This window comes from Leiobunum rupestre, chromosome 1 (assembly GCF_980474605.1).
Source record: "Leiobunum rupestre chromosome 1, qqLeiRupe1.1.hap1, whole genome shotgun sequence".
Taxonomy (NCBI): domain Eukaryota; kingdom Metazoa; phylum Arthropoda; class Arachnida; order Opiliones; family Sclerosomatidae; genus Leiobunum; species Leiobunum rupestre.
Window position 1 is genome coordinate 62,232,949 of NC_143384.1, and position 16,502 is coordinate 62,249,450.

Sequence of the window (16,502 nt, forward strand, 5' to 3'; positions counted from 1 at the left end):
TTTTCATATGCTGTAGTATTGTCTGATCGCTTTTTCTTCACCGTGTATCCTGGTTCATTGCAATAGCTAGCAAGCCAGCGCTAACTCCGTCATTCATGAACTAGCGCTCACCAACCTGTTTGGAGCTTGTAACTTGACCCAAAATGGCAGAAATCGGCTTTAAGACTATTTAGTCACAGAACTACTATGAAAAATTATATAGGAATTCTAATAAGCTCGTTCTCTTCGTTCTTAAATTATCATAATTTTACATTTGTGATGCCCTATTTCCGGAGACTAGCACGGAAAAGTAGTAAAGTTTTTACAAATTTGTTTTATTTGAAGCAATCGTGTGACCGTTGCTACTAGAAAAGGAAAATAAAATCTCGGCACCACTTAGGCACTAGGTTGCGAACTTACAACATCGGGTGTCCTTGGAAGAAAGATTCTTTGACCATCGACGATCATAATTTTAAATTTGTCCGGTCCGTATCCAGATTCTTCTAGAATGGGTCCCAAGTACTGCCTGATGAAATCTCTCTCCATCTCGGCCAAATAACCCATACTCTGCCACGGGTAAAATGGAATGAAGCCGGCTTCCGGTTCGTTCTGAACTGTTACTCCCCAAATATCGATTCCATTTTCTTTGTAACTCTCGATAAATCTACAAAAGATAATAAATATTAAATGATAAGGGTAGGTAGGCTATTAACTAAAATTATCCATCTCCCTACAGCCACGTTTTTTACCCTAATGATCGCTTTTTTGAAGGTCAAGATTACCATTCTCAGAGTCGCCATGATTATAGTAGTCATTTTTTATTATACAATTTAGTATATTTTCGAGATAAGCATTTTGAAGGTAGAGATCGCCATGTTCTACTAGTTACTTTTTATTGTAATATTTAAGTACATTTGGTTTTTAAATTTTGTAGTTTGTTATTTTGTAATCACCTAATTTTGCAAGACATAATGTAAAAGTGAGCTATAAGTCGCACTATGACTTGGCCCTCTTGACTCTACTCTTGTTGCTTAATAAATAAAAAATTAAAATTTTAATTTGATTTTCGAAATAAACATTATCAAGATCGGTCTAACCGATTTGAAGGTCAAAATCACCATTTACTAAAGATCGTCCATTTGGGCAGGCCTGCTCTTTAGAAAAGTAATGACACCTGTTATCTTCCTATAGACCCTGCAGAGCTGCAGGAGCAGGAAGCTGCTATTACTGTATAGCCTTCGTGGGTAGTTTAAATTTTGTGAAAGTGTACTTTTCAAATTTCAAGAAAAATGAGTTTAATATATAATCCAACAAATCCATTTTAAATGTAATACTTTGGGAGCCCCTTTAGCGCCCCCTAGTCATCGGCGCCCAGGGGCCGGCTGATGTATCCCTGCCCCCTCTCACTACCCCTCTCGCACCACACTCTCCAGTAAAGTAGTTTCTTCGAAGAATCGGATAGATTCATTGCCATCTGTAATAACAAGGGCATTACGTAACTCTTCAGGATCATCTTCCCCCGCATACTTAAATTTTTTACTTTTTTTCGTTTTATTTACTTTTTTTATTACATTTTCCCTCGCACTCTTGACCATCTATATTGATAGTTATTGTTAAGTATTCATAAAGCCCGATATATCAAATGTCTCATTGGGAAGGGGGAGACTTTAGAGAAACGCAACGCCTTGTTTTTTCACTACTCTACCGTAAGATGGCTCTCTTCCCTGGCACAATTTGAATTAGGTAAGGCGGGAAAAGGAGTAAGCTTAAATTCTTGTATAAATTATTGTATTTATACTATTGAGCGTTTAAGGCCCTATTCTTATTAAAATAACATATTATTAAGAGGAAACTTAAAAACACAACATAATAAAAATCATTTTAAGCCATTTTAATCCTTAATTGTGGATATCTTACACTATTAAAGCTTTAGTCCCATTCAACCGAAGGCGGTTTTTGAGGTGTCCCATTCGACCGAATTCCGCCGAAACGTGCGGTTTTTATGTGTCCCATTCGACCGAACGCTTTTATGTGTCTCATTCGACCGAACGCTGCTATATAAATTGGCTTTTGCTATGTTTTCAATTTAGTTACTGAAGTCGTTTGCAATGGAGCGGATAGCTAATAAAGGAGGGTATTTATTTAGCTATGCCATTTTAATATCTTTGTACTATGCATTTATTTGAAAATAAAATGGAATGAGCATGAATTATATTTTATCTTCACCTAGTCAAGAAAAGTAACTGAACCAAAACTGAAATAGTAAACTTAACCAACTCTAACCTAACCTAACCTAAACATGGATCTTCGATAGTACATACCTTATAAATAAAATACCAAATCACCCCGCCAATTGGGCTACATTTTAAAATTCTTTCGGTCGAATGGGATTCGGTCGAATGGGATTTCGGTCGAATGGGAATAAACGCTATTAAAACCTTTCTGGTTAAGGTTTATAGTTTAATATTTTTTAATTTCATAGACAACTGAAGTATCGCGAGCATGATTGTACATTAGTGGTGTTAAATATTTTTCGACAATGGCATTTTAGTGCTGAACTAAAACAATTTGATTATAAGTAGAAAGCACGACTATCAATAGTGAAATTATTAGCCTGCCAGGGTACTTAAGATCTCCATTTAACTTCAGCAAAGGCGCATTTGAAGCTGGCTGAATAAGTTTTTCTATACAGTCGTAACATTATGTACGCTTCTCTGCCACCCTCGCTGCCACCTTTACAAGATAACCACCAATTAACGCAATTGTACAGTTTCTTTCAGTTGAATTTTGGGACGATATCTAATCACAGTTTTTGGTTTGAGTTTATATCACGCAAACTTGAAATATCACACATTTGTTAATCACAGTTGGTCACGCAGGTCCAAGAAACAGCGCTCGCGGTGAGAGAATACGGCGACTTAAATTGCCAAAAAAAAAGGGAAATGGGAGTCGCGCACCGGCCTTGATTAACGTAGACAGCGTTCCGAGCCGTCCCAACCCAGGTTTTTCCAAAAACTTTCCGAACTAGACCAGTAATATCCCCTCAGCTCACAGCGATTCCATGGAACCATTGTCATGTTCGCGGGCCTCGAGCCTACCACCAGGTAGAAAGGTCACCAATTGTTTTTTGTTTCAACTCCGCCCTACAATCCCCGGAACAAAACCAGAAGACAGGACTCTAAGACTTCAGAACTCTGCTTTTAGAAACAAAGTTTAAGCCCTCGCTATTGTTCGAGAAAAGGTTAAAAACAGGTCCCCACGAGGCTGAGAGTTCATTCCGCTTCGTATATTTATACCCAGTGGCGTAGCGTGGGGGGGCAAAGGGGGCCATGGCCCCGGGCGGCATAGATGTAGGGGGCGGCCTGGCAAATTGAAACCAACGCGGCCGGCCGATATTCTGGGTCAGACATTGGCGGCAGCCGCTGGCAGGCGACTATTGCAGTGTTGTCACAGGCCCTTAAGGGGTCTGAGTGTTCAATAACTGGTGGCTTTACTGAGGAGTCGGGGTCCGGCTCTTGTAACCCATAAGGGCGGTGGCACACCGGGAGATGTTAGCTGAGATCAAATGGTCCGATCTCCGACTTCGGTCAGGTAAGGGCTGGAAACTAAGCTTCAGCTCAAACTAATGGAGAGGGGCCAGGCATCCTGTCGCCTAGGCGGATTTGGTGGCCTGCTGTGGGGCGGCGGGTCTCCGTATGAGGCGCTGTGGCCCGGTTTCCCGGCTTTGTGGAGCCCATTGGGATCTACGGTGCCGATCGTGCCGGGTTACGCTGGACCGCAGTGTGCCCGTTGTACCCCTTTAGTCCACCTTTTCTTAAGGGCTTTGGCACCTCACCTATGTAGTTAAGGTGCTGGATTCCGATGCTAGAGCACCCGCTCATGTAACCCACTGCTGTGTGCGAAGGGGCGAATTGGTCAACCCATTGTTGAACCTTCTGCTGGGAGAGCGGCTTGCGACCTTCAGTAGTAGGGTACTACTACCCATGTTGGTTTTTTCACCTGTCCGGGCTGTGGACGCTGGCGTAGGGCATTATGATGATAGGCCTCCGGTGGTGTGGTTCTCTTGTTACCGGTACACTGGGCTATAATTTCTGATAATAATAATAATAATCAGCTAGGCTAATACCCAAGGCACCACCTTAGGCCTAAGTCATCAAGCGACTTTTGAAGCCATTAATTCAGGTGGCCGGGTTACAATGCGTAGGAGGGTGGTGGCAAGCCCTGCATGCCACGCGTTCGAGCCAGCAGCTCCCTACACTAACTATTACCGTTAACCTCGATGCAGTGATGTCACACCGTGCGCTGTGTTTATGAGATTTCTATGCCGTCAACAGAACAGTCTACGAGTCTAGCCGGGCAGCGCGCGGTGTGGCAACACTGCAACAACCGCCAACAGAAAACAGTCGACGAGTCTAACCGGCTCGAACGAAACGTCAGTTATTGTTATTGAGAAGCGCGGTGCAGTTACTATTTAAAATCTACAATGTCGTTCAGATTAACAAATCTGGGTATCGTGGCAATCGAACAAGAGGTACAAATTAATTTTGACCATTGCATAAAAGAGTTCGCGTTGCAAAAAACACGCAGAATAAAATTTTAATTTTTTAACGACTTGAATCATTTTGCAATCAACAGAGTATCACAGAATTTTTGCCTACTTTTGGGGGGGCGGCAAATTTAGGGTTGGCCCCGGGTGGAAGAAATGCACGCTACGCCACTGTTTATACCGTTGGGATTATTGTATTTTTTTTTTCGTTTTACCCTCGCCAATATCATTTGAGTTAGTTGTTTTGTTTAAGAGTTAATTGTTACCAAAGTTTAATTGTTGAATCTTTAATTGTAGTATTTATTATTTAGTGTTTAGTCAGAAATACATGAACCGAAATTATCAGCGAGCAAATTTTTCTCGGACGGCAATTTCTCCGCGCGACAGGGGAGGGTCGAATAGCGAGGCCTTGTTAATTTTCCGCCTAACGCGACTACAGGGAAAATTTCGAATGCACCACGGGTATCTAGACCGCCATCTAGTGAGGCTAAGAGAAATTATTTCATCGAAGAATATCGTGCGAAACTTGGTCTGCAAACCTAGGCTTAGCCGTGTTTTGTTATTGATAGAGGTCAGTGGAAGGTGGTAGCTGCCGCAGCTGTCCAAAATGGAAAAAGTAGATGAATTAAACACCTTTTTAACTCATCTTACTAGACCATATATGTATGAAAGAACAGAGAAATACGTTAGTTTTATTAGAATCAGAAAATATTCAGAATTATTTAATGGAGCTACTTAAGATATAAATGAAACCCAGATAAAAATATTTAGGCTTGCAGTAGCAAAGAAACAGAAGGTCACGGAAGAAGAAACTAAAATCATGGACTAATGAACATTAATTAGTCCATGTTAAAATAAACCACGAGAAAAGAACTAGTAGAAATAAGAAAAAAGAATGATGATTTCGTTTACGAGTAAGGCTACCTTTACGTTGCTACTCAGTTTTATATTTCAGATAAAACAAGTACAATTATTTTAACAAAATAATACAAATATTCATTGTGTATAATTCTTAACGTAGTCAAGTTAGACTAGTTTTTGCCTTTCTTCCAGACTTCCCCTGACACATGATGCACTTGTAATTTTTCCCCAGCAGCATATTTTATTTATTTATTTGTTTTTCGTGAAAGTTTCGCTCGGCCGTCGCCAGGTAGCGTATTCAAACCTTCGCCGCGGAGGTGGGGAGGTTCTCTTTCCGAGGAGGGGAAGGTGGCACGCGGCCACTAAGGTGGGGGAAAACGGGGAACTTGCCTCCCGTGTTAGAGGAACAGGACGCTGATAATTTCGGTTCATGTATGTCTGGTTTAGTGTATATTTGTTTGTGCCCCCGCTTCCTTAGAGCCATAGGATGCCTGAGTTTACAGACTCAGGAACTGATCCCATAGAAAACCGTTAAAAATTTAATTAATATATGGGCAAGTAGTGTATTATTTAATGTTGAACCCCCCCCCCCACCCCCTGTTTATTTTACAGAGACATTTACAATATAGTCGTGGTGGACTAACTAACGCACAGGGACGCCCCGTTCCCGAATTTTTGCTAGGTGCGATTGTTACATGTGCGCTCTGGCGGCAGAACCATGCACTAACGGAAAACTCGGGTCAAAAGGGGCGGGCGGAAAAATTGGGTGGAAGAAACGAACGTGTACGTAGAGCATGGTCGAGCACATAGACTGGTCGAGCACTATTGTTCAAAGAGAAATACATCGTGCATATTAATTAAAAGTTTAACTAACAGAAGATGCATTTCTCATCATTGACCAACGAAATAATTATTACGTCACCTTTAAAAAAGAAAGGAAAAAATACGAGGATATATACGCCGAATTATCTTCTGGTAAGTATTTACCGAGGCTTACGAAACTGTTTTGTTTTTAAAAGGTTTTCAATGTTTTTATATTATTTATATAATCATAGACGACGATGATTTTAAACAATGGCACAACTTAGCCAAAGAAATAGATTTAAATAAATTACTAAGTGAAGAAAGTGCGGAAAATTCATTGTCCAAGTTGGCTTCTAAGAAACCAGCTCCATTTAAGGTTTTTGAAGATTTATCAAATGGTAACTAAATTTTACATAAAGCAACGAATATAATATCTATAAAACAAAAGCAAAATACTTTTTATACAAATTTCAGATTCAGACTTTCAAAATTCTAATTCACCTAAGAAACTATTGTCATCGAACGTGCCAAATGTAATTCCCAATCCGAGTTTAGCCTCCACATGTACCTCGTAAGTCTTTCAATAATTTTTCACATATTGAGTTATTTTAAAATATTTTTCAAACAGGAAAAAAAGGACAAGTAAAAAAGTTTTAAAAAGAGAATTGCTTACAGGTAAAACTTTATTATAATGTTAATTTTCTTTTAAAATATAGTTTTTTTAATTTGAATCAAATATCTTAATTTCTAGATTCTAAATTTGAAGATAATTACCACAGCGCTTGGGAAAAAGCCATAATCTCAGTTCAAACATTCTTAATCCTAAACTCGGAAGAGCGCAAGGAGGCAATGGTAAAATGGATATCAACCATTCCAAAAGATGATTTAGTATATCAAAGGATAAAAACCCTATACCATTGTTTGTTTACACAAACCAAAGAAGATTGTGTATACTCTAAACACAAGGAAATATTTATATCAAACCTAATTGATATTGTGGCCGACGAGTGAAATGGTGATGTAAGACAACTCCATTTTTACTTATATTTAATTTCTTATCATTTATTTTTTTAATTGTAGACTGATCTTAAGGCCTTTTCACACGAGCCAACTTTTTGATACAACTAGATGAGTCAACTTGAGTTGAGTCAACTAGTTGGTTCGTGTGAATAAAAGTTCGATGAGTTGATCCACCAAAAAAGTACGCGAGAAAAAAATGGATCACTGATCCATTTTTGCTGACTCAGCATTTTGATTTGAAAAGTTGGCTCGTGTGAAAAGGTCTTAAGTCAACATGAAAAATAAGTAGGCGTTAAATGTATTTTGTGGCCTTTGTTTAATGCATTAAGAGAAATTATGGGGGAAATGACAGAAAATCAGGTTAAAAGCGTGACATTAGTGGAAGACTACCAATCATTGTATTATGTAGTTGGAGCGGTTTTACATAAGCTGTCAAAACCCAATAAGTCAAGTGACAGCCAAAGAATAGCAGCTGTTTTAAGGGAACCCGAAAAGGATAAAGTCCCCTTAGAAATTAGAAATTGGGTTGAAAAACAAAACCGCAAGGGTTTAATTTACCCCACAATGGAAGCTTACAACTTTTTCCTGTCTATTAATACTCATGTGCTAAAATTTTTTAACAGTAAATATATAAAGAATAGAAAATTATTAACGATAAAATCAGTCAGAGAAGATATAAAAGTTTATGACCAATGGGCTACAATTTGTGGAAAAGCAAATATTAGCATAGATGAAGCTGATAAAGTCCTAACTTGCATATTAGAAACTATAACAAACACTGCTGGAAATGGGCATACGAACAAGCTTAGGAATGATATTAAACTAGAGCAACGAAAGAAGAGATTTTCTACAAAAGCTAATAGCAAAGAGAATACAAAGAAGAAAATTGAAGCCGCAGTCAAGCAACAAATAAGTTTGAAATACCAAATTGCTTTTGATTAGCAATATAAATGTGTCTGTGATAAATAAGTTCCTGTGGTAATGATATGCAATTTCCTAAGATGAAAGTGAGTAGTTGTTTTAATAAACCTTTTTTTTTACAATTAAGAATTACTCTCAGTATTTGCACCCAAAACCTTTAGGTGCACGATCATTTTCCCTTCCTCCATAGTTTGTAGTCTTTGAGTAGTTCTCCCAAAGTGATAAAGAGTAGGCTTTGACCCAGCTTTGCAAGCCTGTCGTTGCTTACTAAAAAGTTGATTTGCGTGCGCAGTAAGGACAAATTTTGCACCTTTCCCCAGCAAGAAAGGAATTATTTCTAGCATGGCATTAGCTGAAATTAACATTGTGTTGTTACTTTAGGCAATACTTAGCATTAAAGCTACGGCTGTGCGAGTAATTGTTTTAGCTGTTTGAGTTGAATATTGAGTATCAAAAACGTTTTCGCTTAGTAGTCAAGTACCCGATTAAAAAAGCAAATTACCTTGTTCGACTAATTGATTATTAAGAAAAAAGTTTGGAACTTTTTTTATTCGGGTAATTCACCAAAATAATCGAGTAATTGATTAAGAAATTTCCTTACTCGAGTAATCGCTTGTTAAGAAACACAATAGTGCCAGTTTAACAAAAGTGTTATTTTGGTAATCACACTTAAAACTAGGCTAGGCTAGGCTAGGCTAGGCTAAAAATAATCAGCTAGACTAATACCCAAGGCACCACCTTAGGCCTAAGTCATCGAGCGACTTTTAAAGCCTTTAAATCAGGTGGCCGGGTTACAATGCGTAGGAGGGTGGTGGCAAGCCCTGCAAGCCAACAGCTCCCTACACTAACTATTACTGTTAACCTCAACAAGTTTTTATTGCTCAAGCTACAAAATAGTCGAGTACCCAATAGACATAACTTATCAAACTTTATAATCAACAAATATTTAAAAGTGGTGTAAGTTTCGGTACTCAGTCCCTAAAAAAACCTGAGTACTCGCACATAAATAATTAAAGGCTAAATACTAACTTGTTTGCCGTAATCCTGAGAGAGTTTCTGGTTTTAGCAACATTTTCTTTTTATGACTAGTTTTTTCATCCAAGTTATTTACGTAACTTTCCCAAAGACTTAAGTACCCAAGGAAATCTGTCTTCAGCCACTAAAAGAAATTAATGTCATTTAACTTGTACAAAATCTACTATTGCACTTCAGTCTCACTTCTAGCCTTTCATCATTGGGTGTCGTGAATGGTTTAATATCATTGTTCCTCGTGTGGCATCCTGCGTATAAATGGTCTTCTCATAACCTTGGTTTATACTCTCTTCTAAAATTTCTAGAAGGTAATCATGATCTTCTACAGTAACTTCTTCTCCTTTTTTATCTATTTGTTTTGCCATTTTAGCTTGTAACCTTTTTATTTTGGTTTTTAGTTTGTATACTCTTCTTTTTTACTCTCTCGCAATTTCTTTGCTAGCTCAGCTTTATTTAAGTTTGAAAACCTTGTGATGCTAGTTTCGTTTTTCTTTTTCTTACGGCTAATGGTAACTTGTAAACTGAGACGCTGCTTGGCACAAGGAAAACACCTTGTTTTATTTCCATAATTGACCAATAGTTCACAGTTTTCACTATGAATTCCACCTGTTATTAAACTTAAGAAACCATGGTTCTGTGGCCTATTTTGAAAAATTTCTATGAACTCTTTTTCTCCATTTCCAGGGCAGATCTTACATGAGTTTAAAAGAAAAACTACTTCATCCAAATCCTTAAATGAAGTTATTTTCTTGGGGAATTTAAGTGATACATCAGAGTGAGATAAAAGCTTCCCTTGAACTTCGTAAGTGGGTACTAAATCAGAATTTAGCTTAAAACAGTACAACACTTTCTCAGTTCCTAGGGGCTATTCACAAATTACGTAACGCGGTAGGGGGGAGGAGGGGTTTGTGCAAGAGTTACGAATTGTTACGTGGGGGGGGAGGGAGGGTTCACTAAAATGTTACGTAACACATCTTATTTTTCATATCGTAGAATAAAATTTTCATCACTTTCAGAAAAAGTCGCAATTGACCCATAACAAAAGAGGGGCCGCAGACGAGGCTTAAGTGAGACCTCTGGACGGAACATCCTGTTTGTGACGTTTTAAACCACGTGACCGCCATTGAAATATACAGGCGGAAGTAAGGAAACGGATGGTCCGTCCAAATGCTGGGTGGCCAGGTAAAAATGTTAATTTTCGGCCCCCCAACTTTCATCATGGGTCTATTATTAAAAGCATAAGCATTTCCATTGGTTTACCCACGTTTAAAAGAATTTCAAATGACCTTGATCTACAGTTTCGCCTATTTTCACACGCTCGGGATGGACAAAGGTGCGAGAACGATTAGTAAAATTTAGAACCTGGTCTTATTGTACTTAATTACCAGTATATTAGTTGTTTTGAACTATAATAATATAAGGGGGGGGGTCGATATTTGTTACGTAATTTAAGAAGAGGGGTCTTTCCATTTGTTACTTTTTGTTACGAAGGGGAGGGGAGGAGTCCAAAAAGTGGTTTTTCTGCGTTACGTAATTTGTGAACAGCCCCCTACGTTAAATTTGCATATTTTCAATCCTCCTTCAACTTGTGTAACTGACCATTCCAATGGCGGAGAAAAATCTTTAACAACTGAAATAAGGTCAAATAGAGAGTCTTCTTGTGCTTGTAAGGTGTAGTCTATTTCCATTTCAACAAGATTTGCTAGTGAGAGAGCAAAAGTGTTTTCCCTCGAGGTCAACAAATCTAATTGACTATTGGTTTGTTCCATGGCAGTTGTGGGTAAACGAGAAGCATTAATTTCACTTGGTTTCATTGTTGGCTTAATTGCATCGGAGTTAGGTTGAATATTTTGTTCATTTACACGGGGTTTCAATATTGATACATAATGGTATAGAAAATACGCCACTCATATATTGTTTATTGCTGTATCTTGAATCGCTTTTACACGATTTGCAGACGCAGAGCTTTTTCATTTTGATATTAAAAATATCTCACAAAATTGAAATAACTCCAAACATTCAAACGCGAAAGGCTTAAAAGCGAACCGTTGTGATTTTATTGTCTGCTACTATCAATATAAAAATTGCTCTAGATGACGGTATCTGTTTCCTATTTGTGACGTTTTGACCCGAGTAAAATTATAACGGAGGTATGAAAAGGGGGTTAACATTTAACTTTCTCGTTTCAGAGCTCCCTATAGGAATAGTACGGGAACGGGGCGTCCCTGTGCGTTAGTTAGTCCATGGCCTAACCATCACTAGAGACTAGAGTAAAGTAAAACTATTCCCTCGATATCAAAAGAACAATTACCGATTACCCCCTTTTTGTATCTGGTGTTTTGTATATAAGTATTAAATAAAGATTTTTGCGATTGATTATAGACAAAGGGTTTCCATTCTGAATTCAAATCTTTCCTCTTTACCTTTTCCCTTCTTATGTAACACCCTCTCTCTGATTTAATTAACGCCACGACTTGCATAGTGTCGCCATCTTTCCCCGCCTTGGTGAATTAATATCTTTTGAGCAAGGGCAGGAATTATTTCTAGTTCATACTCGTTATCCCAACCGATACGATACGCGTTGAGAAATATCATTTCATTTTCCAAAAAAGGTTGCAGTTATCATAATATACGTGGCAATGATAGAGCCTACAGTTGCTTTAAATTATTGAAATGACTGTGTTTGTCCCTATTAAAGCCAAAATAGTGCTGTACTTGACAAAATATTCTGCCCAGGTAGTGAAATATTTCGGTTGTTGAATGAGAAATCCGCCACCGGACATTTTGTTGTTGGTTTTCATCCAGTACGGGGCGCTCCAGGGACTCCCGAAAAAGAACAGCTCACTTTTAGATATATTTATCGCTTGAAGTATGTACGGAATCTATAGGAAAAACACGAATGGATGATTACAAATAACGAATTGGAAACCATTTATTTGCAAAAACAATTATAGTGGTAAAGCAAGAGTTTATCAAGATGGGAGTATTGTTTCCATAAACAAACCCACGCAGCCGCTCTACGTCTTGGAAAGTCTAGCGTTCCAAGCTCCATCTGTTGGCTAAAATTCCACCAGTTATTAAACATTTACCAAAAATTTTATCAAATCAATTATATATGGGGAAACGATTAGTTAAATTTACATTGAATTAATCCAAACGGTACTATCAGTTGAAAAATATTTGGATTTGATCAAAATTTTAAGTTGTCAAATTACTTTGGTCAGTTCCCAAAACTCGAGATTCATAAACTTCTTCCAGGGAAACCAACAATAAGAGCGAGGCCCTTAGATGCTAGCTATTAATGCTTTTATTTATACTAATAGTTAGACTTTTCTTACCAATTTATAACAAAACAACGTCTAACATTATTTTAAGCCATGTTTTATGTAAAAACTATTATCAACATTTAGCACAGGAGCAAAAAAGAAACATGAAAATGTATTATTTTTCACGGTAGAGCTAGTGGCGCCATGTTGTAAGACTTTGCGTATTTAAAAATCATGGTCCTCTAATGGCGTTACCCTGGTGAAAAGATCTTTATCCTTGACAAGTGTGCATATTCGTGTTAGCGCTGCTTTCTAGATGGCGTTACGGTTCCCACGGACTAACCGTTGGGGCATTCTAATCCCCTTTCTATCACGGTCGGGGTAGCGAAACTTTGCGAAAGCTCACACTGACGCTCTCCCTTCCCAAAACCGCGCGCAGGGCTGCCAGTTGGGTGGTTTTCCAGCTCAATTGGGCTTCTTGACAATCTCACTCACGATAAATTTGTGGTTGGGCTGTTGGTCGTTTTATTGGGCTAGTATTGTTTCCTCTCTGTGGAATTACTATTTATAGTTTAAAAAAAATTTAAAGTCTTTAATGGATTATTTGGTTCTGATGAAATCCGAATTTTTAATTGTCCGCTTACGTTTGAGCTACGCTCGTTTTTTAAGCCCCAATCTAGCGGAGATCGTAAATGTAATATGTAGTGGCCCTGCCAGCAGTAGCCACGGGTAGGCACGTCTTATATATCTATACGTATTATAACAAAAACAGTTCTCCGAACTGAAAAAACTGTTTAGAGCTCTTAGCAGTTGAAACTTTAAAGGTGCAAACATTACTTTTAATACAATTTTATATCTTCAATATATTTAGTCTTCCAAATGACAAATACGCTATTTCTGGGACCGATGTCTATGGCTATATTTTTAACCAAAAAGGGTCTATGAATCATTATTGTTATTCCTGTACCTCTCCTAACATTTACAATTTTACTCTCTTATTGTTCATGGAGGCGTATTTTTTGTGAGCTTATATACGCAGGAACGTTTCTAGCGACACGAAAAAGCACTTGTACGACCTACTAAACGAATACCGCGACTATTTCGCAAACGACCTGTGTGAACTTGGCCGTACAGACAAGGCAGTGATGGACATATAGCTGACGTCGAAAGAACCCGTTACCTATCGACCCTATGGTGTCCTTTGCTGAACGAGGCCACGTACGGAACAAGGTATCCGAGCTTCCAGCAAACGGGATTATAGAGGAGACTCATTCGCCATATTCAAGTCCGATCCTAATCATAAAGAAGAAGACTGGCGACTAACGCCAGTGTGTCGACTTCCACGCATTGAAAAAAAAGACGAAGAAGAACGCTTATCAACTACCGCTGATCGACTCGCAGCTTGAACGTTTGAGTGGAAACAATCTTTTCACTAGTTTCGATATGATGTCCAAGGAGAAGACTGGGTTCGTAACGCCTGACGGGCATAATCAGTTCGCCATGATGCCTATCGGCCTGTCCAACGCCTGTTCGGTGTTCCAAAAGACGATAAATGCCGTTCTGGGTCCTTTACGGTACGCCATAGCCTTAACCTACACGGACGACTTGTTGATACCGTCGGCTGACGAAGAAGGAGGTCTCGTGGACTTACGTTAAGTCTTAGAAGTATTTAGGAACGCCAACCTCACTCTGAATCTAAGAAAATGCCGATTCCTTCAGAGCAACATCGATTACTTGGGTTTTGAGATAAACGAGTTCGGTATACGACCGGGTTCGAGATAAATTGAGTGCGTCGAAAACTTAACCGTTCCAACGAACGTGCTCGAACTCCGCCGCTTTCTTGGACTCCCTAGTTACATTAGATGGTTTGTAAAAGGCTTCGCGGCTACTCTTCTACGCATATATGCAGAGTGGGCGTGGAAGGCGAATCAACAACAAGCGTTCGACAGGCTAAAGACATGGCTCGCGGAAAGGCCTATTCTTTCCCTCTACGACGAGAAAGCGCAAACCGAAGTGCATACCGACGTGAGTCAACTCGAACTGGGTACCATACTAATGCAACTTTCAAAGGACAGGAAATGCCATCATATTTGTTACGCTAGCCGAAAGACGACACGTGATGAAGACCAGTATCATTCGAGCGAACTGGAAACTTTGGCCGTCGATTGCGGCCTCGAGAAGTTTCACGTTTACTTGATTGGACGCGAATTTAGCGTCATTAGGGACTGTAATTCGCGTTGAGCTGAGCCCTGTGGGGCGATGCATAGGAAATGGAAGCCACGGAAGAAGTCGACATTCTTCACACGGAAGTCTCCTCTGCAGACCTTTTGACGGCGGCTCAACACGATGATCCCAAGATCCGGCCCACAAAAGTGAATCTTTCGAAAAAAGGGAAGCCGACGAAGGACGATTTGAAGAACCACAAAGAGTTCGCATTAAAACGACGCACGCTTTTCAAAAGGTTTATTCCAACGGAGCCGAAGCCGGGTGAACCGTCCCTCTGGTTGTGCTGTATCGAGCTAGATGGCAGGTTGTGAAAAACTGTCAGGACGACTTAGATCATTTCGGAGTGGATAAAAAGTGCACGAGGATACGCGATAAAATTTGGTTCCCAAGGCTTAAACGGTACGTGCGGCACTATATTTCCTCGTGCATGGAATGCCTCTTTCATAAGCGTCCTGCGGTTAAGCAATCCGGCGTGTGGCATTCTATCAAAAAGATCGCAATCCCACCGGGAGCATACTAGAAGATGGCATTCAAGAAGTGTTCAACGAAGAGGTTTTAAGACGCCGCGAAACGGCTATCGAGGCTATCCGTGCCTACCAAGAAAAGCAAAGGATCAGGTACAACGCTCGGAGGACGAAGACGCCTTCCTAATGGTGGTCGAACGGCAACCGCAAACCACTGGACTATCCCTTAAGATGGTGGTGAAATATAGGGGTCCTTACGTTGTGGCCGACAAGATTAAGTACAACCGGTATTTAATAGAGGATTTGCCGGAAACTCAACTAAAACAGACGTTTTACCGGAACACGGCTCCTGTCGATAAACCCAAGCGTTTTCTGATACTTGATAACACCGAGGAAGTCTCGAGCGGGGACTCCGACGACGAGATCGAAAGCAACCTTCCGAGAGAAGAGCCAATCGAAGAAGTACTCCCTCAGAAGTTAGCCAGCGGAACAAACCAGACAACGAGTGAGTCTTCCGAAGACGAAGACAACACGCACGAACGTAGCACAAGGCAGCGTAAGAGGTCTGCGTCCTTGAACGATTGCATTTAAAGAAAATCTTAGTAACTACGTGACGAATAATTTTGATTGTTTTAATGATTGTAAGATTTTGTTCCTAAATGGCGAGAATTTTTAATCTTGTGTAGTAAAATCGGAGTTTTAACATACAGGATGACCGAATGTTAGCGCTGCTTTCTAGATGGCTTTACGGTTCCCACGCACTAGCCTTAGAAGCCCCCTCCCCTTTCTATGACGCCCGAATTACTAGTCATGATCTGATAAATATTTAGCCTGACCAATACGTCAACGTCGCTTACCTTCGTTAAATTTCCAAACACGTAGTATTCGCGCAACCCTATTAGTGATCAACCTATTCATAAAAATCATCAATACCTTGTAATCGAAATCTTCAGTGTGCAAACTGAAGTTTCGAAGCTCAAAGTCGCCTTCGACGTCATCATAGGAATACTCGTACGTTGAGAAGTCTGTGCTGGCCATTGGAATTCTACCCACGTTATATTCAGAACCTATAATACAGTTTAAAGTATAAAGAAAAGTCACAGACAGTATAGTATACACAATACCCCTACATTTTCCAGTATACTTAAGTTAAATTTGAACATTTTTCAATTAACGTAAAATGTGCACTGTAGCAACTTCAAAGTTATTTTTAGCATATGGTGGCTCCTTTACAATTACCCTGCCCACAATGAACCACCTTTCAATCAACGTGTTCTTTAATATAATTGGTGTACTAAGCGTTAACAGAAAAATACACGACAACCTTTCTCAATCACGAGGCTCAACAATTAAAAACAATTTTGAAACATGTATATTCGCCGG

The 16,502-nt window shown here is 39.4% G+C and overlaps 1 protein-coding gene across 1 annotated transcript in view; it reads right to left on the minus strand.

The window, feature by feature from the left end:
• LOC149964369 (putative glucosylceramidase 3) overlaps nucleotides 1–16,502 on the minus strand; it is a 39,535-nt gene that overhangs the window by 4,103 nt on the left and 18,930 nt on the right. Inside the window, exons 4-6 of the mRNA XM_090170755.1 lie at nucleotides 16,053–16,186; nucleotides 11,879–12,045; nucleotides 400–643 (exon numbers count right to left, since the gene is read on the minus strand). Coding sequence (XP_090026881.1) covers nucleotides 400–643; nucleotides 11,879–12,045; nucleotides 16,053–16,186 — 545 coding nt within the window. The remainder of the gene's footprint in view (nucleotides 1–399; nucleotides 644–11,878; nucleotides 12,046–16,052; nucleotides 16,187–16,502) is intronic.